This window comes from Nasonia vitripennis, chromosome 1, assembly GCF_009193385.2.
Source record: "Nasonia vitripennis strain AsymCx chromosome 1, Nvit_psr_1.1, whole genome shotgun sequence".
Lineage (NCBI taxonomy): Eukaryota > Metazoa > Arthropoda > Insecta > Hymenoptera > Pteromalidae > Nasonia > Nasonia vitripennis.
Genome location: NC_045757.1, coordinates 26,235,984 through 26,261,187, shown reverse-complemented (window position 1 = coordinate 26,261,187; position 25,204 = coordinate 26,235,984). Strand labels below are relative to the sequence as shown.

Below are 25,204 nucleotides of genomic sequence, written 5' to 3'. Positions count from 1 at the left end.
GTAAGATAATTATATCGATAAAATAGTTATATTACTGTGAGCAAATATAATATTGATCATAGAAAATATGATTATTCGAGTAGAAATAAAATTTGACAAAATTTTAATAAAATAATATGGCTAACAATTTTTAACGCTTTATTTTACAATTAATATATAATATCAAGTCGCTGAAATACCTTCACATTTTATTTTAAAGAGAAAAAATAGAAAAAAAATTATGCACCTGCTTTTTGTCAGTCTAGGTATAATTACTAATATTATAATCCGCCTAAAATCTCCATCTCTACACTTCGATCACCAATAAAGGCTCTCGTTATTAAGAATAAAGTCGTTCTTTCTTCGACCATTCATTCATCGACATCGCGCATTCGAAAACAGATTGCAAGAACCCATCAAAAAATGAGGAAGATGAAAAAACCGCTGCCAATTCTTTAGCACATAACTTACTCCAACTAAAATTATAGTCAACGTAGGAAAATTATTACTCTCTCTACAAATATTATACAGTATATTAATATTTTTTTAAGTATTTTCTCTCATAATCACTTTACTAAAGGAGCAATTTCTTAGCAAAAGACTATGATAATCAGAAAGATCTGATCAAAATCTTTAAAATAGGGAAGGGGTGACACTTAGAGGGGTGGGGCGCCCTGCACTCGCGCCGACTATATAATTTTCACGAAAAAATTTAAACCTCAATGTTTTAAGCACTACAGGGTCCTCATAAACTCACAGAACCATGAACTTTCTCAAAACATTCCACACTTCAGTTAGCGAGTTATGAGGTTTAACATAAATAGTAATTTCTAGTTATACAGGGTATACAGGGTAAGATACAAAGAATTTGAATCTTTATATCAAAAGATCTTTCCTTGCCCAATAAAATTTTACTTAATTAAAGCCTTGCCACTCTCGTAATCTTACGACATAGAAACCCTTTTTTGTTTTCGATTTTTAGCTTAGAAACTAGTCGCTAAAGTGGCATAAAATTTTTACAGCAAATAGATAGATACGGTTAGACACTGCCTACTATGCTTGTACTGCGATATGAAGAAGCAGTCTGTATACGCGGAGCATACTATTGCGTACGTAGGTTAGGTTGCTATTTTCAATTAATAACAATTATTGTTCTGTATGGCTTTTCTGATTTTATAAGTTTTTTATTCATATAATATATTTTTATAAATACTTTACATTTAGCACTGGCCAGTCCGTAGTACGCTGGCCAGTTGTACTACTCAATTTTCTACCAGGGTTGTAAAAAATTAAAATCATATATATGTAAATTGATGTAGGTTGTAAGAAATAAATAATAATACCAAAAAATTCTTATCTTGAAAAAGTTATAATTGCACATACCGATATGTGACCTAATCAGATTTTTAAGTTTGATGAGTATAAGTGCAGTATTAAGCTTTTTTATACATTAACTTACGCGCAGTTAAATTTTTAACTGATAAGATTGCAGGTCTAACAAGGAAACATTCATAGATAGTAAAAAAGCTCTTTTTGACAAGCAGGTGTGCGGTTTAGCCTTTTTAATATATTACTTTACTTTATGTAATTCCTTTTTTGCAGTGTTTTAAAAAAATTTCGGTAAAAATACCCCCGTTAACTTTTCTCCGCAATCTCCAGTATCGTAAAAAAACCTTATGAGATTTCTAATACATGTTCATGGTGCTATCTCCTTTTCTTTTCTCTCTAACGCACAATAATTAAAGTTATCGTTATACGATGCGCTACAGCACCGACATCAACAGCATTAAGCTCTGAAGCTCTGATATCGCGCGCAGCCCTTTAATAGTGCGGCATGAAGCTCGTCATAAGAATCTCTTCATTTTTTATTTCCTCGGCGCATCGTCCTCCCGCAACGTCGAAGCAACGCGTGTGCACACATGTCGCCGATGTGAAACGTAACTTTTTGCAGCGAGCACGTGCGTTTTATGGCCGCGGCAGCGGTGTAGGCGCTGCAGACGAGCTTTCAGCGCTCGAAACAGTAGCAGCAGCAGCCGCTCTCTGCTTTTTTCCGTACATTTAGTGGGCGCATTCATCCTCGCGGAATCCGACGCAGCACATGCGACCTGCATCGGCCGCTGTACTCAAAGCGATTGCTCTCAACACTCCTGCTTACGCCAGCTGCTGCTTCGACGGGCTTAATAACACCAGGCGCTGAAAAGCTGTATACCTGCGTTAAACTGCCAATATGGCGTGACCGTACCTACCTGGTTGTCACGCGGTGAGATAGGGGGCTGGCGTGCTCCTTTCGTGCACTGTAAACTGCCCTTCCTGGCCGCGAACAGCCATCGATTATACTGCAGTACCTTCTGCCCAGGACACATACCGCGCACTGCAGCATGCGCAGATTACAGACAAAGTGTATATACGTATTTAAATATAATAATATTCGCGGAAACGCGAATCAATTTTTTTAATCAAATCAGAACAAGAAAGGATTCACTAATTTAAATATGTATATGTCCAATTTTTTAAATGCGTGTCTCTAGCTATAAAATTTTGATGCTTCATTATTACAAATATTGATACAAATTCTCCTGCATCAATGCGGAGGCCTTTTCAAAGACTTGTAATTATACTTTCAACTTAGTATGAACTGTCCACAAACAGTAGATTATTGATAGCTAATCGTACATTCTTGACGAAATAAATTAAATTTGTAAGATTCTTTTTATCGTCAAAATATGACAATGTTGATATGTGATATGAAATCAAAACAGAAACATTTGTTTCTAAATGATGATAAAGCAAACAACAATTGTGAATCTGAAGTATCATATAAAAAGTCTACAAGGAAAATTACAAATGTAATTAGCAATTGTATACTGCTTATATTCTTATCAAGAGATTAAGAATTTTATGGTTACATAATAGAATTTGATGCAATTTATAACTAAAACTACATCGACATATAAAAGATTCTAGCATGAATAAGTTTGCGGAAAAAGAGTATTTGTTCAGAAATAATTTTCAAAACCAGAAACATCTTTTTTCTTACATAGTTCCTTTGAAAAAGTCGCATTTATCTTAGAAAAGTCCTTTTTAAATACATAAAATGAATGTTTAAGGCATTGAAAAGGTGTAAATTAATAATAAATACAAAGTATAGCAACTATATTTTTTTTATTTGTAACATAATCATTGCGAATTATAATTTTAATACCTAAACTACTGGTTTTTAATAATACTTGACAGCCTAAGCTTTAAAACGTATATATCGCTTTTACTTTAATATTGACTTTAGATCTAGGAAAATTCTTCGTACAGTCTTTGTTATATACAAAATTATTTACTAAAATGCATACAAAATATTTTGCATAGGCTTTGTTGGTTGTATAGTTAATTGACTTACTTTCAGAGGCTCGTTAAAAATCGTAATGCTATCAATGATTATTTTGTGTGAAATTGCATTTTGTATACACGGTATACACCAGTATGAAAGTTATGACGTGTGAAATATTGATGATCGATTTGTACTTATTCTTGTAATTTTTTCAATTTACTTTGGTGATTAAATTTAGCTATTTCTAGAAGATTTTCAGCGGTAGAAGCACCAGTTTGTTGCACCATGTTGTAAAAAGCGCCGTCTTTGCGTTGGAGCAAATTATAGGGATGATCATATTCCTGTAAAAATCACAATAACATTATTTACACATTCCACACTTTTTAATAACCGTATAGAAAATAAACGTACCACAACTTGTCCAGCATCCATAACAAGTATTTTACTGCTATCCATTACTGTATTGAGACGATGTGCAATGATAAGTACAGTGCAATTCACGAATTTTCTTCGGATAGCTTTTTGAATAAGCTCATCTGTTTGAGGATCAACATTGGCAGTGGCTTCGTCAAGTACCATTATCTTATTATTTCTCACGATGGCTCGTGCTAGACATAATAGTTGTCTTTGTCCCACGCTAAAATTCGATCCACCCTCCATAACTTTCATATTTAGACCTAAATCTGAATCTAATAAAGCTTTCAATTCAACATCTTCTAAAGCTTGCCATAAATCGTGGTCGGTATACTCTTCGAAAGGATCTAAATTTCTTCTTAAAGATCCAGCAAAAAGTACTGGCTCCTGCGGTATTATACTGATTTTGGATCTCAAATCTTGTAGAGATATTTTACTCGTCGCTACGTTGTCAATTGAAATTTCTCCCTCGAGATCAGCCAAACGGAATATTGCGTTGATTATAGAAGATTTGCCTGCTCCTGTTCTGCCAACAATACCTATCATTTCATTAGGCTCAACTATGAATTGTAAATTTTTCAAAGCTGGTTTCTCCTGCCGATCGTAAGTTAAAATAACGTTGTCAAAAATAATTTGACCTTTTTGAGGCCATTTTTCTGGAGGTCTGTTGTCTGGCTTTCTTTCTAACGCTGGTTCTTGCGGTAGATTCAAATACTCTAAAATTCTCTCAACTGACGTCATTTGATTTTCTAATTCTGCTGTTTGTCGGACACCCCACTGTAGCATACCCGTTAGTAGTATACATTGTGTGATTACGAGACCGGCATCTCCAGCTAAAGCGATGTCACTTAAGGAAAGTAAAGTATAAGTGACAACTCCTGTGAAAATCATACAAAGAAATTCAATATAAAAGCCAAATGCTCTTGACCCTGAGAAGAATATGAACCACGCAGAGGAATGTAAATCTTGATGGTTATCAAACTCCTTCGTCAGTGTGTCTTGAGCATTCAAAGCTCGAATAGTTGTGAGACCGTGCACACTAGCGCTTAAATGATTAAAAACTGGCGAGCGGGCTGAAATAAGTATAATATTTATAACAATTATTCGATTAAAAACCCAACAATAAGTATAAAGTCATCTGAATATTCTTACTTATTCCTTCCAATCTCTTAATACTTCGGCTGGTTTTTATATAAAACTTTCTAACAAAACCTGCCACTACAGCAATTATGGCAGCTGGTATGAGAAACCAAGGGTTAACGCTAGAAACAATAGCTACTACAGAAAAGGTGTATAGGCCAATTTGCGTTACATCGATTATCGTTTGTGGAACTCGTGCGTCGATAACACCCATATCTTTTGAAAACCTGTAACAAATAAAATGTTAATAGATGATCAAAGTTCATAATTAGTATTTATATAATACCTATTCATTATGCGCCCAATAGGATTAGCGTTGAAGAAAGCCATCGTTGTATGAACTATACTATGAAACATTAGAGCATGTAGATTTCTTGATATTCTCATGCACATGTCGAAGAATGTATAAGCTTGAGCAAGCGTTACAAAAATCGTTAAAATGGTTATAGAGCCATAAATATAAATAAACCAACTACGTCCTCTTAAAGGATCGTCAGCACTAGCCGAGGTGAAGTTATCGTGCGTCTCTTCAAAGTTTACCCAATAAGTGATAAAATAATCTGCACCGCTAGATAATACTTGACAAATCACACTTATTAAAAATACAAAGAAAACGAGACATATACTTTTTGCAGCGCCAAAGTAACGCATATAGATTTTTGCGGAGATATTGCCGAGTGTCCTAGATTCTGATTGTTCTTCTTCCTCTTGATTTAAAGTCGAAGCGTCGGCTGTCGCTATATTTTCTTTAGCTGGCATTTGAACATTATCAGGTATTTCATCAGATTCGCTATCTAGTTTCATCATTTTCGTTAAATCGAGACCTAAATTGAGAAGATCATGATACGTTCCCTCGGCTTGTATAGCACCATCAGCAAGTATGATAATTCTATCAACGTGCTTCAAATAATGGAATTGATGAGTTATTAAGACAACTGTTTTATCTTTTAAAAAAGTTTGAATGCAATCATCAAAAATGCCCTTGCCAACATGCGTATCGACGGCAGAAAGTGGATCGTCTAAGAGATAAATATCAGCATCATGGTAGACGGCACGAGCTAGATTAACTCGAGCACATTGACCGCCGCTCAAATTAATTCCCCTCTCGCCAACCAGAGTATTTTCGCCATACGGCAATAATTGAAAATCTCGTTTCAATTGGCACACTTCGACAACTTTTTCGTAACGCTCTTTATTCATTGGTTTGCCAAATAGAATATTTTGTTTTATTGATGACGCAAATAGCCATGCCTCTTGACTGGAATAAGAAACCTTTCCATTAATTAACATCTTTCCGCGCGTTATAGGTATTTCTTTAAGTATTGCGTGAAACAGAGTCGTCTTGCCGGCTCCTACTTGTCCTACTATGGCAGTGAGGGATCCTGTTTTTATGTCGAACGTCATATCTTTGAGAGGTTCAAATTTGGATTCATCCTTCCATTTGGCAGTGACGTTTGAAAATGAAAGAGCTATACCATTGTCTTGCTTATCAGAATTGACGTTGTTATTGTTTGACAATGGTTTATAATCAATCTCTTCGAATAACAAGAACTTTTGAAGTCTTTTCACGGAAACAAGAGCTTCGGCGATTTCTCGTATACCTATCAATTACAACGTAGAAGCAACAATGAATGAGTGCTACTTATATGTTTATTACAAGATTAAAATCGTTATGCTTAAAAAATGACTCACTCAGTGGGAAAGAACGATATAAGGTTGTACGTAGAACGTTGTAGTAAGCCGTTACCAAATAAATTTTTTCTGCATCAATGTTACTTCCAAACAATACATAAGCCAGCACAGTGACAAAAAGGCAGACTCTAGGAATGTAACTTTCAAATGACCAACATATTTCATTGGCCATAGAATTGTTTCTAATGATTTTAACTTCTTTCCTAAAGAGAAAAAAAGGATTATAACATTACATTTAACAGTCAACGATATTGGACATAAAAATGAATCATTTATTTACTCTCGAGCTTTATCGACGAGGAACGCAAACGGTTTTTCCCATGCGTACATTTTGATGACTTTAACGCCGTTTATAATTTCATTAGTAAGTCGTAGACGCTCGTCCGTTCTGTAAGCCAACTTTAGAGTCAAATACGAAGCCAATTTTCCGTAACATCCTAAATGAAATATTAATGTATAATCATTAATTAAGATATCTCTAATCAAAGAATAATGTCTGATTTTGAGTTGTAAGCGTATAAGACTTGCCATGTACTGGTATAAACAGTAAAAGAGTTAAAATTCCCCCAGCTGCTGCTAAGTTTACTTCTCTATATAGCAAGTACGAAATAAGTGCTGTTTGAATAGGTGCTATCCATATGTAATGCAGCGAAAATACCGAGTAGTCTAATCTGTTGACGTCATTACTCAAGAGATTAATCATCTAAAAAAACATTTTTTATGGTTGACAAACGTTAATAATTTTTATCGATTAAAAAATCGCAATGAAGAGTATCCTTACCTGTCCAATACTTGTTTCACCCTCGGCTGCAACTTTTGAAACCCTCAGAATTTTTCTATAAATGAGCGAACAACAAGCTATTCTTATTTTCATTCCCATGTGCATTAAACCCTGGAAAGTAGGATGACTAATAACACAATCCAAGAGAACGCCAAGTACTATTCCTGTGCCCCAGAAAAAGGCTTCGGTCTGTTCCATTCTATGCTTGCCGCTAAAATATTTCAGTAAATTAGCCAAAATTATAGGTTGAGTAATTCTGCAAAAAATAATTAACAGTTTTTAATTAATCCGTTACGTGCGTTTTAAAGTTAAAAAATAATTTACATCTACTTTACGACAAATTCGAGAATGCCCAAGAACATTCCAAACACCATAATATCACAGCCGAAACACCTTACAAGTACTCTAAGCAAACTCGGAGTAGACTTTTTATTCGATTTTTCGCATCTTTCTTCTTCTTGTTTCCACAGCCGAGACATCTTATTACCCAAAAGTCGACTAGAATGTTCGTCGAGAGGTGAGTAAAGATCATCCACTTCCAATTCTCGTTTGTTTCCCAAAAGAAACGTTCCCAGTAGCCATCTGATAAATCAATGCGTTTTATTTGTTTTCAAAAACTATTCTGGTATAAGAAAATAGCGGCGAAAATATTGAAATTTCTGAATGTAAATTTTTCAAAATTTGCGGGAGGGAAAAAATAAAAATATTAGTTTCGCTGACAAATATAGATATTTATAAATAAACGGATGTTGCTAAAAAATGAAGTAAATCTAACTAACAGGGATGATGTGTCAAAATTTTTAGAGTAGAGATGTACAAATGTAAATTCATAAATGAGGATTTTGAATATGAAAAAATTATGAATAAAAATTATGAATATTTTTACCACGTGAGTTTTACGACAATAATGAAAATGTCAAACATATATTGAGTATTTATTGTAATAAAATTAAAAATGTTCTATAATCTCGTTAATGACTAACAGGTTTGTCACTTTACTGCCTCGATAATAACATTTTAATTGACGATTTAACGTTTTAAAAATTTTAATTAAAAGGTGTTTACAAATGAAGATGATTATTAAAATAAGCATTATAATATCCATAAAGATAAACTCTAGTATTTTAATACGATGTGCTAATAATTAAAATATACTTTGCTTACATTAATATATTGTTTAACAATTCAAAATATAAATGCAACATTTTTCAAATAATAAGTTTGCAGAAACAAAGCAGCGATAGGCACTGTAAACGAGAAAAAATTTATACATACTTGAATGTAATGACCGATAAGGGATTGGCGCCCTGTCTCGGGTTGTTGACCTGTTTTTTCTCATTTTTATCCATGATTTGTTAGTTTCTCCTTCCTTTACAGTAGTTAAATCTCCACTTATAATATTAAAGTTCTCAGTTTAGGATCACAATATTCACGGCGTGTCGTTATAGTCTGATCACTAAAAATAATGTTCATCATGCACTTAAATAAAACCGCAGCACAGTACTCGCCTAACTCGAAGTTAACGCCTTGCATTCAATTACTATTTCACCCAAATCTCGCTAGTACTTTACAAGAATTTCTGTATAAATCTAGCTATTAATGGCACAATCGTCAGATATCGCATGCAGCACTCGGAGCAATGCAAGGACGTCTACGCACGAAGAGAAAATTCACGCTGGCTGGCGGTAAGAAAGAGAATCGAAAGGCTCATGCTGATCGCTTGCGATCAGCTGTGCGACTAATAAAGCGCCGCTCTTTCGACGAATGGCAACTGCCTCAAACTGGCCGTTGCCAGCCACGTGCTGGCCTTCAAGGTCTGAGCGAACAGCGACCCGCAATATGTATATAAGTATAGCCCAGCATAACGTATACCTATAGTTGCACGGCCGCAGTCCCTCGCATTATTCGCATGCTCTCTTTCTCGCTTATTCCCTCCCTCTCTCGCGCACAAACACATGCGCTGCCTCGCGCTCTCCTCTTCGTGTATATAGGCACCTATACATACAAATGCAACTGTATTGATTCTTTAATTCAAACAAAGATTGTATTACGGGATGACGCTGGGCTGAATTTCATTTATTATTTTAGGCTGAATTCTGATAAGTTAAATGAGACAGCTTTAACAACTTTTGAATAACTATATAATATTTTTAAATGGATATCGAGCCGTATCTCACAAATAAGAAGTATTTTGTTTGAATTACAAAAAGAGTTTACGATAAAGATCATTACGAATACGGCGAAATAATGTTAGTCACGACAAAATCGGCAGCTTTATTTTGTTTAACTTATAAGTACTTTTAGAAGATTGAGAATATTGCAATGCTTTTCAAACAAATTTGAAACTTATATCTCAGTATTCTCTTTTTATCTGTACAAGAACAGGTACAACAAATATAAGCTACTTTAACATTGCATAAAACAAATAAATTAATGACTGGACGCTCAAGAGAATTCAAAGAATTAGCACTGCAACTATAGTAGAAATGGAAAATCATCACCTGACACGAGAAGTAAGTGCTACTGCAGACGAGAATCAAATGCATACATATGTCTATTATAAAAAGCGTTATCTCGGCTGCAAGTGTCAGGAGCTTTATCAGTTTACAACCTCATAAGTCGTGGGCATTCACGTTAGAATGCACACCTGCAACGCGCCGGGACGTTATAATCGATTAGAAGCTGAGATACTTATTTATTATGGCCACAGATAAGGTGAAAAAGTCGTGGAACTCATTGCCTGTGACAAATCAGGCGCTGAGACGCTGATTCTGGAAAGGTATTTTCATGATTGACAAAGTAAGCCGATGGCGACATTATGATTGCAACTTCTCGCTACTTCCCGCTCGTTTTATATTTTCATTGTTTATTGAGCACGCTCAAAAAATTCCGCGATATCAGTCGGACTGATACGCTTGTTACACACGCACACTAGCAACAACCAGACATCTTAAAGATTTTGCTTTAATTTTGTTTAATATATAGTTTTCGTTCATATTTGCTTTCTTAAATCTTATGTCTCGATAGTAGTGAACAAACGACAAAGTTGTTTCGATAAGAATGTTATTCTTCAAGATAATGTATACTTTTATGAAACAATCACACATTACATAATTACATAATTATTTCATAAAGTGGGAAGACGTACCGATTAATTTCCGTAAAGATTTCTCATACTATAGCTGTATTCCTTCTGACTCTATACCAGCTGAGTTACTCAAATATGGGGGCGTCGAGCTCACTTTCAAAATCTATAAACTAGTATGTGCCATCTGGAAAAATGAAACAATACCCGAAAATTGGAAGGAATCTATCATTATACCGATTTTTAAAAAGGGGGATAAGACAGACTGCAATAACTATAGGGGTATTTCACTTTTAGCAACGTGCTACAAAGTTATGTCAAATGTAATACAAGCTAGACTCACTCCATTGAGAGTATCCAGATATAGTAGGAGATTATCAGTGCGGATTTCGGCGCAACAGATCGACGAGCGATCAAATGTTTACCATAAGACAGTTGTTAGAGAAAAAGTGGGAATTTTGCGAAACCATACACCAACTATTTATAGATTTTAAAAAAGCGTACGACTCTATTCAGCGAAGCAAAATGTATCAAAATCTAGTACTTCTCGGTGTACCGATAAAACTCGTGAGATTAATTCAAATATGTCTGAACGGAAGCACGGGAAAGGTCCGAGTAGGCGGTAATGTATCAGAACCCTTCATGATACGCGATGGTTTAAAACAAGGGGATGGGCTCTCTACGGTGCTGTTCAACTTAACGGTAGAGTATGCCGTTAGAAGAATGCAGGTTAGCCAGCTGGGCGCAACGCTTAATGGAACAACGCAGATACTAGGCTACGCAGATGATTTGGATATACTGGGGGATTGTAGGGAAACTGTAGCAAAAAACGCGGAAATCCTCATAAAAGCGGTGGAGTATACAGGGTTAGAAGTGAGTGAATCAAAAACAAAGTACATGATTGTGGATAAGCTAGGCATCTGCAGAGGCGAGGAAGATCTCAGAGTTGGGAATTTTACTTTTGAAAAAGTTAGCGAATTCAGGTATCTGGGTACGACCATAAATGATAGAAACGAGATTAATGTCGAAATAAATAAGAGACTCCATTCGGGTAATGCTTGCTTCTACGCCGTGAGTAATTTACTTAAGTCGAGGCTGTTGTCTAAAAACGTTAAAATAAGAATATACCAGACAATAATACTGCCGGTGGTTCTGTACGGGTGCGAAACGTGGGCTCTCACTAAGCAGGCGGACAACCGTTTTAGGGTATTTAAAAATAAAGTCTTGCAAAAATATACGGGCCGAAGAAAGATGAGGAAACCGGGGAATGGAGGAGACTACACAATGATGAGTTACACAATCTGTACGCGTCACCAAATATTAACAGAATAATAAAATCGCGCAGATTGGGATGGGCAGGGCACGTAGCGAGAATGGGAGACGACCGTACGGCAGCGCGTGTCATGAAGGGCAGGCCGATGGTAACGCGACCTCTAGGTAGACCTAGACGTAGATGGGAGGACAACGTAAAAGCGGATCTAGTAGAAATAGGACGGTGGGTGTCGATCGGAGAGGTGCATCTTGGGTGGGGTTGACACAAGATAGGGCAGCGTGGAAGGCTTGCGTAGATGAGGCGATGAACTTTCGAGTTCCAAATGCCACGTAAAAAAAAAAAAAAAAAAAGCTGTATTCCTTCAATGAGCGCGATTAATAACAACATAATTATCTTGGATGTTAAAAAAATTATATTTTATTTTTTATTTAATAGTCTGGTTTACCAATTGAAACATTTACTGAACAGAAAGCGTAGAACTTCGAGATAATATTACAAAGCCACTTCACGATTATAGGCTCAAAAATGTCGTACCCAATTTATTTTAAATTTCTTAATATTTTTGTAATTTTGCAATAGTCGAATAACAAAATTGTTACAATATTAATACAATATGAACCATTCCTTGCATTTTTCTCTTATATCACCTTTCCCTATCGGAAAAGTGATATAAGAGTGATATACCTGACATATTAATAATAATGGTATTTCTATTATTTCTTAACTAATAGACCAGTTTACAGACTAGAATAGTTCAAAACTAAAGTATATGCATGATTTAGTGCATCTCGAACAAGAAGAATACTGCAATGTTTCTTGACTATCTCATATTTGTGCTTTCATTAATGAATCAAAATGAGTGATACAAAAATTCAATTATTACCAAGAATTTAATACTAAATTTAATATTTCATCATGATCAATGAATTCCAATACAGTATACGTAATATAATAAATGAAAAAATGGTCTTCTAGAGCAACTTCAGAAGATGCAATACTTTTACATAACAGGGAGATGCACACTGTACAGAAACACGGAGCGCTTTGTACTTTAACTTTTGATAACGCATGTCAATATAAATTCTTCATTTACTGGCTTGAACGTAGTTAATTTACTTCTTTGGAAAATCAATCCGCTATAAAGTTGGCATGCAGAACTAGCAACCAAATATACGATGAAAAATACACGCCGTCCTCTATATTCTATTAAAAGTAATTTGTATCGCAACTGTAAAATGCTTATTCTATATCAATTGCATGAATAATTATAATACATCCATCAGCCCACCTATACAGTTTAAATATAATTGAAAAGTAAACACAAATCACATAAACCCAAATAATAGTAATGGCTCTATTAATTATAAAGTAGTAGCTATATTTTATTTCATAAGTCATTGCGGCAACACTCGTCCACTTAGGATATTAATTGTTTAAAATAAACAATTCGCGCATTTACTGTCCGAAAAACTTTGCAACGCCGAACCCTACAAGATTTTTGCTCAAGCCCTAATTTTCCATTTTCTTCGCGAGAGTAATTATCCTCGCCCCCAAGCCTCGTTTTTATTTTATATTATGCTGATCTTTAAAATTGCAGTCAGTTGATTAATCAATTTAAGTATCATCTCCGAATTAATTGTTTACGTGTATTTTGTTTTATCTTTCCAATTCGGTTAACTCGATCTCGTCTTCCGCAAGGAACAGGTTTAGTGAGTTTTTCCATATTAAAAATAATTTAAAAAACAGCTCCTTTTACATAGCAGATCCTTATTTGAAACGAATGAATTTCACGAACCGATTTCTACTCGAAACACGACCGGATGATGAATTAAGAAAGTGATACTTTCTATAAAAACCGCGATAAAAACGGGCGAATGGTGAGCAAATAGTACCACTATTTTCGTCATACGGTACGTAGAACTAAATCAAAACTATAGCGTCAAAAGTTACAGTAAGACGAAAATAGACAAAATTTTCCCTCTAAAAATATAAAGTGCTCATAAATTATTTGAAAAATATCTACGGCCGACATCTCGATGTTATCTAGTATATTTCAAGAATAAATCAGGGTCAATGTCGGCGAAACGATGGCTAATCAATAATCCCGGATGTCGTTCAAACATGATAAAATTTAATACAGATCTGATCGATCACGAGAAACAATCATCGAAATTTTTATTACCCCGATAACAAATTACAGAACTCTATTTTAGTCAGCGTCTGATACCTCCAAAACTCCTCTGCACAGAGTGAAAGGCGCAACAGTTGCTAATTCTGACACATCTGGCGTACAGAACGTTAGCCAGCATAACTAATAGCCCGTAACAGATGACAAGCAACGCGTGTATCTAAAACGAAGTGAGATTGGTCCAAGAGTGTCAGAGATGGAGACAGCGAGAAATAGATAGACCGAGAGGGGGGAGCGGGAGACTCAGGAGCTCGAGAGTAGAGAGCCGGAAAGTTAGGTGGGTTCTAATCGAGTCAGCTAATCCTCGAGGCTGCCGTTCGTGGAATAGTAGTAGTGCAGGTCAGGGACTAGGACTAGGAGAGCCCGGGGCCGTGCTTTAATTAGGAGCAGCAGCGAATATGGGCTTAAGGTAGCCCTTGGCTCACGCACTATACTAGTATATGCCGGCGCACGTGTGTGGCTGGGGCAGCTCGTCGAGTTCGGAAGATGCGACATGACGTTTCGCGGCTAGACTATCCATTAGTTTGCCTAATTCGATTCGCGACGAGTGAAAGGGGCTGTGCATGGCTTCTCTGGCCCAGCAAGACACTAAGGATGCTGTTCATCTGGCATTAGGCTAATAAAGAGAGAGAGAGAGGGAGGCTTGGGGCGAGGATAATTACTCTCGCGAAGAAAATGGAAAATTAGGGCTTGAGCAAAAATCTTGTAGGGTTCGGCGTTGCAAAGTTTTTCGGACAGTAAATGCGCGAATTGTTTATTTTAAACAATTAATATCCTAAGTGGACGAGTGTTGCCGCAATGACTTATGAAATAAAATATAGCTACTACTTTATAATTAATAGAGCCATTACTATTATTTGGGTTTATGTGATTTGTGTTTACTTTTCAATTATATTTAAACTGTATAGGTGGGCTGATGGATGTATTATAATTATTCATGCAATTGATATAGAATAAGCATTTTACAGTTGCGATACAAATTACTTTTAATAGAATATAGAGGACGGCGTGTATTTTTCATCGTATATTTGGTTGCTAGTTCTGCATGCCAACTTTATAGCGGATTGATTTTCCAAAGAAGTAAATTAACTACGTTCAAGCCAGTAAATGAAGAATTTATATTGACATGCGTTATCAAAAGTTAAAGTACAAAGCGCTCCGTGTTTCTGTACAGTGTGCATCTCCCTGTTATGTAAAAGTATTGCATCTTCTGAAGTTGCTCTAGAAGACCATTTTTTCATTTATTATATTACGTATACTGTATTGGAATTCATTGATCATGATGCAATATTAAATTTAGTATTAAATTCTTGGTAATAATTGAATTTTTGTATCACTCATTTTGATTCATTAATGAAAGCACAAATATGAGATAGTCAAGAAACATTGCAGTATTCTTCTTGTTCGAGATGCACTAAATCATGCATATACTTTAGTTTTGAACTATTCTAGTCTGTAAACTGGTCTATTAGTTAAGAAATAATAGAAATACCATTATTATTAATATGTCAGGTATATCACTCTTATATCACTTTTCCGATAGGGAAAGGTGATATAAGAGAAAAATGCAAGGAATGGTTCATATTGTATTAATATTGTAACAATTTTGTTATTCGACTATTGCAAAATTACAAAAATATTAAGAAATTTAAAATAAATTGGGTACGACATTTTTGAGCCTATAATCGTGAAGTGGCTTTGTAATATTATCTCGAAGTTCTACGCTTTCTGTTCAGTAAATGTTTCAATTGGTAAACCAGACTATTAAATAAAAAATAAAATATAATTTTTTTTACATCCAAGATAATTATGTTGTTATTAATCGCGCTCATTGAAGGAATACAGCTTTTTTTTTTTTTTTTTACGTGGCATTTGGAACTCGAAAGTTCATCGCCTCATCTACGCAAGCCTTCCACGCTGCCCTATCTTGTGTCAACCCCACCCAAGATGCACCTCTCCGATCGACACCCACCGTCCTATTTCTACTAGATCCGCTTTTACGTTGTCCTCCCATCTACGTCTAGGTCCACCTAGAGGTCGCGTTACCATCGGCCTGCCCTTCATGACACGCGCTGCCGTACGGTCGTCTCCCATTCTCGCTACGTGCCCTGCCCATCCCAATCTGCGCGATTTTATTATTCTGTTAATATTTGGTGACGCGTACAGATTGTGTAACTCATCATTGTGTAGTCTCCTCCATTCCCCGGTTTCCTCATCTTTCTTCGGCCCGTATATTTTTGCAAGACTTTATTTTTAAATACCCTAAAACGGTTGTCCGCCTGCTTAGTGAGAGCCCACGTTTCGCACCCGTACAGAACCACCGGCAGTATTATTGTCTGGTATATTCTTATTTTAACGTTTTTAGACAACAGCCTCGACTTAAGTAAATTACTCACGGCGTAGAAGCAAGCATTACCCGAATGGAGTCTCTTATTTATTTCGACATTAATCTCGTTTCTATCATTTATGGTCGTACCCAGATACCTGAATTCGCTAACTTTTTCAAAAGTAAAATTCCCAACTCTGAGATCTTCCTCGCCTCTGCAGATGCCTAGCTTATCCACAATCATGTACTTTGTTTTTGATTCACTCACTTCTAACCCTGTATACTCCACCGCTTTTATGAGGATTTCCGCGTTTTTTGCTACAGTTTCCCTACAATCCCCCAGTATATCCAAATCATCTGCGTAGCCTAGTATCTGCGTTGTTCCATTAAGCGTTGCGCCCAGCTGGCTAACCTGCATTCTTCTAACGGCATACTCTACCGTTAAGTTGAACAGCACCGTAGAGAGCCCATCCCCTTGTTTTAAACCATCGCGTATCATGAAGGGTTCTGATACATTACCGCCTACTCGGACCTTTCCCGTGCTTCCGTTCAGACATATTTGAATTAATCTCACGAGTTTTATCGGTACACCGAGAAGTACTAGAATTTGATACATTTTGCTTCGCTTAATAGAGTCGTACGCTTTTTTAAAATCTATAAATAGTTGGTGTATGGTTTCGCAAAATTCCCACTTTTTCTCTAACAACTGTCTTATGGTAAACATTTGATCGCTCGTCGATCTGTTGCGTCGAAATCCGCACTGATAATCTCCTACTATATCTGGATACTCTCAATGGAGTGAGTCTAGCTTGTATTACATTTGACATAACTTTGTAGCACGTTGCTAAAAGTGAAATACCCCTATAGTTATTGCAGTCTGTCTTATCCCCCTTTTTAAAAATCGGTATAATGATAGATTCCTTCCAATTTTCGGGTTTTGTTTCATTTTTCCAGATGGCACATACTAGTTTATAGATTTTGAAAGTGAGCTCGACGCCCCCATATTTGAGTAACTCAGCTGGTATAGAGTCAGAAGGAATACAGCTATAGTATGAAAAATCTTTACGGAAATTAATCGGTACGTCTTCCCACTTTATGAAATAATTATGTAATTATGTAATGTGTGATTGTTTCATAAAAGTATACATTATCTTGAAGAATAACATTCTTATCGAAACAACTTTGTCGTTTGTTCACTACTATCGAGACATAAGATTTAAGAAAGCAAATATGAACGAAGACTATATATTAAACAAAATTAAAGCAAAGCTTTATTCAAAAAGTTATATGGAACAGAAAAACAGTGTTTTCAGCTCCCACATCCCCTTAAATCATGATTTATCTAAATCTTTTACAAAATAACTACACTTGGATTACAGGCTAAATTGTGTGCACTAGCTTGGTTATACTAAGCATGTGTAGCATAGCATCTCTTCCTAGGGAATCTGCAGACAGATTACATTACGTCCCATAAGGAAAGCAACATCTTGTCGCTTCCTAATCAGCTCTGCGCACATCCACGCTGCACGGGGCGATTTCATTAATTGTGGGGGACTTTAATTGTGTTGTGATTCAATTATAACTTTTAATTTCTTCGTGCGCTTGAGCAGACCTCGTCGCTAGCAGCGACGACAAGAACGACGACGATGGAACCTTCCAATATCTTTTTGCCAGCGGCAAATCCCCTGCGAGTCGCGGGATCAGCGACGTCCCTCTGGCGCATAGAATTGAAATACGAGGTGCTGAAAGGTCAGGCTAATCGATTCCTTTTATTATGACTGCTTGGTCAGCGTCTTTTCATACTTGCGATTTTTCATCTGGATTATTAAAAGATAATTATCATATATAAATTATTTTTACCTCTATTGTTGCTGTTAAATTATTTCACATTGCAGTATTTTATTCAAAGTCGTAATCAAGTTCACTTCTTTATTATTAAGTCGGTTTGCACTTTGTCTAGACGTTATACGTTTTGTTTTGTTTTAGAATTCTTGCTGTGTACAAAATTTCATTAAAATACTAAAAGTATAAAAATATATTATTGTTTTTTAATTAAAATTTGTCAAAAATGAGTTCTTGTTGAATATTATTTCATCAAGTGAGTCGCCTCTTTTTTAGGCTGCCCATATTCTTAGCAGGGTTGGCATGTTGTACGGTTATAAAAAAACTTATCACGATAATTACATCATTTTAAGACGTTTTGAGGGAACTATATTTGTACAAGTGTGTAATACAAGATTCTAATCCATAAGCTATTTATGATGTTTTAATGAAGCTCTCTTTAGCATATGATTATTTGACGCACCGGAGTTACGTATCCAGAGTGTGGATAAGATTAAAGATAAGGATAAACCTTTTGAAAATTATATTAAACTTATTTGGCATGATAAAAAATAAAATTTAATCAAATTTCGAAAACAGAAAAGATTTTTGACCGAATGCTTCGCGAAATGTAAATGTAAAAAAAGTATGGATATATTTGTATTTAGGAAAGCAAATTTTAATAACGAGTTGCAAAGTGATGATCCATCAATTGATATTGATGGATCATCACTTTTTTTAATTAGTGATTAAAATTAATATCAATTGGAGTAGACATGAATTTAGATGCGAAATCATAAAGATTTCTAGTTTTTACGTACTTTCATAATTGTTAGTAATTGCCACTTCATTCGAGATTTAGTTATAATATACTGTTTTTAATAAACTCAAAATAACAGTTTGAGCGTAAAGTACTATAGTATTATGATTATTAAATGAACTAAACAATTAATGAATTTTAAATTAAAAAAAATTTTAGATGGAAAAAAAGAATACTAGTTATTTAAATTTATTTAAACTATCGCTATTCGCTTTCAGCAAGTCGGCAATTTCGCACGTGCGAACAACCGCGAAGTATATAAGCGCATACCGACGCGTATACCTTCCGTGTCTTCTATTAAAGCGCGCTGCATGAAGTTGATGCACGTGCGCTAAAATGGTTTTCTGATCCCATGCTGTACGCACATTGTAATACGGGTTATTTGCAAAAGCGCACGCTCGCGCCTGTGTCGGCACATAGGTACCGTAAATGCGCCTATGTACTTTCGATGCAATTACTTTGTGAGAACCACAGTGTTGCTTCTCTCGCTCGCTTCTCGGAAATGCATCAGTGAGAGTGTATGTACGCACAAGAAAGTGAGGGTAAAGAAACCTTTATAATTGTTCAATGGGCGTGTCGTGCCGTCATCACCTCAATCACGCGACTTTTACTCCGGTTAAAAAATTGAATGTGAAGTTGGACATCATTTTGTCGGTCTGATATATTTATCTTTTTTAAGGGGCCACGACACCAGTTATATAGATATACTACCAATGTTAATTTACGCTCCCAACTCCTGGAAAAACAAGAGCTTTTATGACTCTCAAAAAATTACGGGACCTAGTTGTCGGTACAATCTTTGCGCGGAAGTGAGCTGGACAACATTTATCAACACACTCCCAGGGGAAAAGGATACTTAAGATATACTTTGAGATACGTAAAATATTTTGGGTTAGATCAGATCGATCGTTTATTGTATATATATGGCTGAGGTTAGGCTCTCGGAAGGAAAGCGAGATTTCGCGCAAAGAGGGTATAAAAAACTATAATCGGTAATTTTTTTAGACTTCTATGTAAAGCTGTTTTTCTAAAAGTTGGAAGCAAAGGAGCGCGTCAATTTAACACGGTTAGTATATCTATATAACTGGTGTGGTGGCCCCTTAAAGATAAATATATCAGACCGACGACTGAGACCGACGATCTTTAAAAATAAACGTAAAAATTAAAAGTTAAATTTTCATTTATAGATTTGAGTTACGAGAAATTTATGACAGTAGCTTTATGATTTAATCATAAATTTTACCAGGAAAACCGCGTCAAAGCAGAATATATTATATGCTAATATACTTCATGTGTTTGAATTTTTTAATTCTTTCAGACAATTAAGATATCTGTTCTTTTACCATTTTGCATTTTGTTTCATCATTTAATGTAATGAAACATCTTTATTACATAATCAATTATTTTTATAAGCTTTTTTGGTATCTCAAGGTAGTGTAGGAAGACTAAATATAATAATAAAACTCTAGTCAACTCAATTAATACAATTCAAGAATATATGTGGCTTTATTCAATTTATATGATTATGTATTAATCTCGGTAAATGCGACTACTCTCGATCTCGGTCAGAGCTCGACTGGCGATCCCTCATGATCTTGCAGGTAAGGGCCAGGCCAGCGTTATCAGATGTTTCTATAAACATCCCTCTCTGTTCTCTGCTTCACTCTTCTGCTCTATTCTTAGAACATGGCTCCATATAAAATTTTCCCCACAATAGAGATTTTGTAAATTTTTTATTTCAATATATAGTGTGGAAAAATGCGTTTTTATATTTAAATAAGATATCTATAATAGTTACTTTTTCCCAAAATTTGTATGTTGTAACGGGGGTGAGACTTTTGACGTGAGAGGAGAAAATCATAAAAGGAGACGCCGGGACCGAGAATCGATCCGGCGCTCTCGAGATCTCTAGGCGCGCGTGCTACCGCTTGAGCCAACGCCGCCCTATTTCGTCACTCTCTATCCTGCCTCGATTACCGGCGTGGCGAGGGACGTTGTTCCTCGTTACAATGTGCTTCATTACTTTCGTTAAAAGTGAATTAAAAGACAGATTTTCAATATTTTATGGTTGCGAAGTTAACTTATAGTATGGGGAATTCCACGAGAAAAATGCTCTTTTCTGATTGCAGAAACTGAAAAACACAAATGAGGCACGTTCCCGCAACTTTTTTTTCTTAGAAAAGAGATCCAATTAAAAAAAATGCGTTGAAAATGCTTGATTTGATCAAAAGTTATGCACAATTGACAATGCGGAAAAATCATTAAAAAAAATACAAATTTCTTGACTTCGAAAAATCCTGCAATTTTTCATGATTTTTTCATATTTTTTTTTCAATTGCAGGTAACTTTTGACCAAATCAAGTATTTTTAACGCATCATTTTGCTTCCTCCTAGACGAAGCTTTGTAATAGTAAAATTTGGGTTTCTTCAAAACTTCTAGAAAATACTTTTTGGTGTGTTAGAAGTTCAAATCAAGTGTTTTTAGAAAATGTCCGTATGGATGTATGTATGCATGTGTGTGTGTGGGTGTGTCGTGTGTGGATATGTCTGTGTGTATGTATACCGTAATATTTCTGGAACTACTCCGTCAATATGAATAAAATTTGATATGCATATATATTTTTGGATTCTGAATTCGGGAAAAACAGTTATTTTTTATTTTCTCAACTATATTTTTTTTATGGCCATTTTTGGATTTTTGAAAAACACTATTTTGCGTTTTTTTCAATCATTCCATTGTTACAAACAATTCAGCTATAATGCATTTAGAAAAGAGGATAAAATTACCTAGTTTTCTTTTAAATTTTTTTTTAAATTCATATCTATGAAACTAAACGTCGAACATAACCTCGCGAAAAAAAAATTATGTCGATGGGCCACGTGTCAAACTATATCCCATTAAAATTTCAAGTGATTCGACTACTTATTTTTTAGTAATAAATCGAAAACTGAAAAAATCAGTTTTTTTTTGTGCCTTGATTACGGACGCCAAAAGGCACTTGAGATTTCGGGAAAAAGTAGATATTCTATGTATTTTTGCTAAGTTCATTGCACAGCTTTCAAACCCCTATGGTTCGTAAAATATCAAGGTTACAATTTTTTTTTGAAAATTTTTTAATTCATTATATCTCTAAAACTATGTAGTCAAATGCTTCAATTTTTTTGTGATTCACCATAAAAAAAGCTATCTGCTGTTGAAATTCTAAAAGATTTCGTCGAGTGGTTTTTAACTAAAGAGCTAAAATGTAAAAATCTTTTCTCGGAAATTGCGTGAGCGACCTATCTAATGAATAGCCTATTGTTTTGATAGTTAGGTTGGTTAGGAACACATGTAAACATGCGTGAATTTTTGTGAAAAAAATTGACGACAGTGTTCGTATTCTATAATAAAAAAACAGAGGGGTCTGCAAAGTTTTGGACAATGAACCATCCAAAACTTATATTAAATTATGTATCAAAAACCGCCTCATACATTAGCAAGCAGATATATAGATATATTAAACAATATTTTATTTATTAGACCTATAAATTTAGTTGGAGGAAGCTACGTGCCAATTAATTGGCAGCGGCTTTTTTCAAATTGAAGCTTCTTTTACCGTTCTTTCATTCTACCGTAATACATTTTCTGTTTGTGCCCTTATGCATTAGGTTCATGCCGTTGAACAATAGCTTTTTTCCGACGAATTTGAGGGACCTTTGAAATAGTGTCACAAGTCACTTTTTCGGTGTTGGAGTGTGGTTTTGCATTGTTCTAAACATGTACAATAAAAAAAAACTTGCAGGCGCGTGCCCCAACATTTGCCTTTTTCAGTTTCTGCAACCAGAAGAGAGCATATTTCTCGTAGAATTCCTCATATATATTGCGAAGGGATAAAAATCATGGTTTTACTCCTTTTATACCATTCGCCAAATTAATATTAATTTGAAGGTTGGTTATACTTAAACTAAAAGTACTATAATTAGTTTAGAAAACTGTGAATATTAGGACGGCCATAGGCTGAAGGAACGGTACGTGCGTCTGTTGGTCCGCGCTGACTACAGATGGACATGATCTTAGACGCACATGTTCGTCAAGTCAAGTGTTCGAAGCACGACGTTTACATGCTCATCATAAAACTCGGCCCTGTCATAAATCGACTGTGATTTATAGCTTGATTTTCATGCGGGTATGAAGAAGCTGTTTGTCCTTATTAGAGAGAAGGTTTCCTCAAAACTGTTTTATTGTTTTAATGCACGTACGAAGTGCATAATATTTTGGTTTGCGCTTGTTTTGGTAAAATATGTGTGTGTGAAAAAAGTTGCAACAATGTGTGATTGTAGCTGTATACATATTTTTTACATAATTTCTGCAGATTATTCTCTATACTGTCTGTAGACTCTCTAGATCACATTTCATAGATTTTATGCAGCAAGAAATGTTTTAAATATTTCATTTCGTTGAAGAGGGCATAAGTTTTGAATACTAGAATTATAATAATGTTGTGTAATTGTTTACTAATTTTTAAAAAAGTAAAATTTCGTAGGCCGTTAAATTTACATTTTTAGTATTTAAATTTCAACTCTGGTTTAACATTCATAAAATGTTTAATGCAGGAAATCTACATAAATAATCGCAGAGAGTTTGCATACAGTCCATAGGGAACTGAAAATGTGCATACACAGCTGTAGTTCTGGTTGCAGGCCTCGTTGCAGCTTTTCTTACTCTAAAGCGAAACTATGTACTTTTTTAACTAACTCCATGCTTTAGTTTACCAAAAAATTTTGAGGTGCCATTTTTGACATATCGAATGTAAATCCGGAAGAATTATAAATTGCTTTCACAAGATCAACAAAGTCTGATCCTTCAGATCCAGAATGGTTTCCCAAACAAGTCCTCCCTGAAAAGTATCCAGCCCATCATTTTTTTCTTTACTTATGGTGATCAAAATCCTCGACCGATACTTAATCTGTTAACGCGTTTAAGTTCTGTATAGTCATATATTTATATAAGGTTTCGGTGAATCAATATGTAAATATTTATATGCGTAAATCGATCTTTTTCTAATTCATTTGTGTTTTGAGTGACTGTGAGTCCATCGTATAAAAATTTATATAATTTTTTTTTAATCATTCATATTTCGATTTATATTAATTTTCATGTCGTGATTGGTATTATATTATGCAACGATAGAGCCTTTGTTTTGTCTTCGATTTGAATTCTCGCGCCATTAACATGTATAGAAAAGTAAACGCAAGTGTCAAGAATAGAAGTTGAGGTCCTCTTCGAAAATTTGTATTCTTATAGTATATTATTTTGGTATATAGATATATGAGTATTAAAGACTCATCTTCTATAAAGTCAAGCAATAGTAACAAACTAATCCTACAGCAAATTCCGCTTGATTCTCGTAAATTTCCCAAAGTATTTTCTTTAATTTTACAAAGCGATTCGCATTATACCACATCTACGTGCGACTGCACCGCTAAATACGTATGAGAATTAATAAATCCACGAGCCGTAAAATAAAGTTCAAAAAAGTTTAAGAGCGCGCAGTCTCCGAAACCCGAAGCGAACTGCGCATCAAGCCCTTTATCTCGTGCATCTCGACGTTTTTAATCCTCTCTCTTTTGCTCTGGCTGTTACTTATCCCGCAGCAGCGTGATCCCCCTGCATGCACTCGTCTCTCTCCTGGCGAACCATATACTCCTTTCACCTTTCGCGCAAACGGGTGGGGGCGCTGCCGCTCGCGAGAACAAGCTAGCGAAAAGCGAGCGAGCCGCAAGGAGAGAGAGAGAGAGAGAGAGAGAGAGAGAGCGGGAGCGTCGCGAGAACGAACGAGAATTTGCCAGGGACAGAGAGAGAAAGAGAGCACGTGAGCCTTACAGAGAGCCGCGGTGCAGCGAAGACACGGACGGGCTATTCGACAGTTCTTCCGCAGATTGCGGATGTTGTGCGCGAGCGTCCCTCGTGCCTCCGTCTCTTTCAAGCACGCGCTCTGCTGGTGCTCTGTCGTCTCTCGACATCTCGCAGTCCCTCCTGTATACGATACATATACGTCTATATATCTGCAAGTTCTGGCAGCGCGTGCGCAGAGCCGCGTCCGCGCGTCGTGTGTTTACTATAGCGTTTACCTTTGTCCGGCGTCGCGTGTGTGCTTGTGATCGCGTCCTTCCTCCGTCGAATCCTTTATCGGGACCTGGTGCTGTGTGCGGCGGCTCCGAGTGACAGCAGTGGCAGTGTTTGGTCGGCGAGCGGTGGCTGCGCCTGCATCTTGTTGTTCGCGGCTCACGGCTGGCTGGCGTGCGAAGGCGACATCTGCGCGCGCGGGGCAGGTTTTCGCTCCGTCTCGCTCGCACCCTCTCGGCGTCCGTCCGTAGCCTTCT

The 25,204-nt window shown here is 35.9% G+C and overlaps 1 protein-coding gene across 5 annotated transcripts; it reads right to left on the bottom strand.

The window, feature by feature from the left end:
* Positions 1 to 3,124: 3,124 nt before the first annotated feature.
* LOC100116900 (probable multidrug resistance-associated protein lethal(2)03659) lies at positions 3,125 to 25,062 on the bottom strand. Of its 5 annotated transcripts, none has more exons than XM_008203847.4 (11): positions 24,953 to 25,062; positions 8,604 to 8,784; positions 7,659 to 7,910; positions 7,329 to 7,584; positions 7,076 to 7,250; positions 6,828 to 6,984; positions 6,548 to 6,750; positions 5,142 to 6,456; positions 4,868 to 5,082; positions 3,713 to 4,788; positions 3,127 to 3,642 (listed from the first exon to the last, which is right to left on the bottom strand). In XM_008203847.4, the coding sequence occupies exons 2-11, from the start codon at positions 8,675 to 8,677 to the stop codon at positions 3,496 to 3,498; spliced, it is 3,870 nt and encodes a 1,289-aa protein (XP_008202069.1). In that variant the 5' UTR covers positions 8,678 to 8,784; positions 24,953 to 25,062; the 3' UTR covers positions 3,127 to 3,495. The 5 variants fall into 5 exon arrangements, with proteins under 5 accessions (XP_031777222.1, XP_008202069.1, XP_008202068.1 ...); XM_008203846.4 differs by lacking the exon at positions 24,953 to 25,062 and adding an exon at positions 9,201 to 10,280; XM_031921362.2 differs by lacking the exon at positions 24,953 to 25,062 and having other exon boundaries at positions 3,125 to 3,642; positions 8,604 to 9,183.
* Between the last annotated feature and the right edge of the window lie 142 nt (positions 25,063 to 25,204).

Bases quoted from the DNA above. Each gene is read 5' to 3' on its own strand.
- LOC100116900 (XM_008203847.4), bottom strand. From the start codon at position 8,677: ATGGATAAAAATGAGAAAAAACAGGTCAACAACCCGAGACAGGGCGCC. The intron at 7,251-7,328 runs GTAAGGATACTC...ATGTTTTTTTAG, and splicing joins GTGAAACAAGTATTGGACAG to ATGATTAATCTCTTGAGTAA. The intron at 6,985-7,075 runs GCAAGTCTTATA...TATTTCATTTAG, and splicing joins ACTGTTTATACCAGTACATG to GATGTTACGGAAAATTGGCT.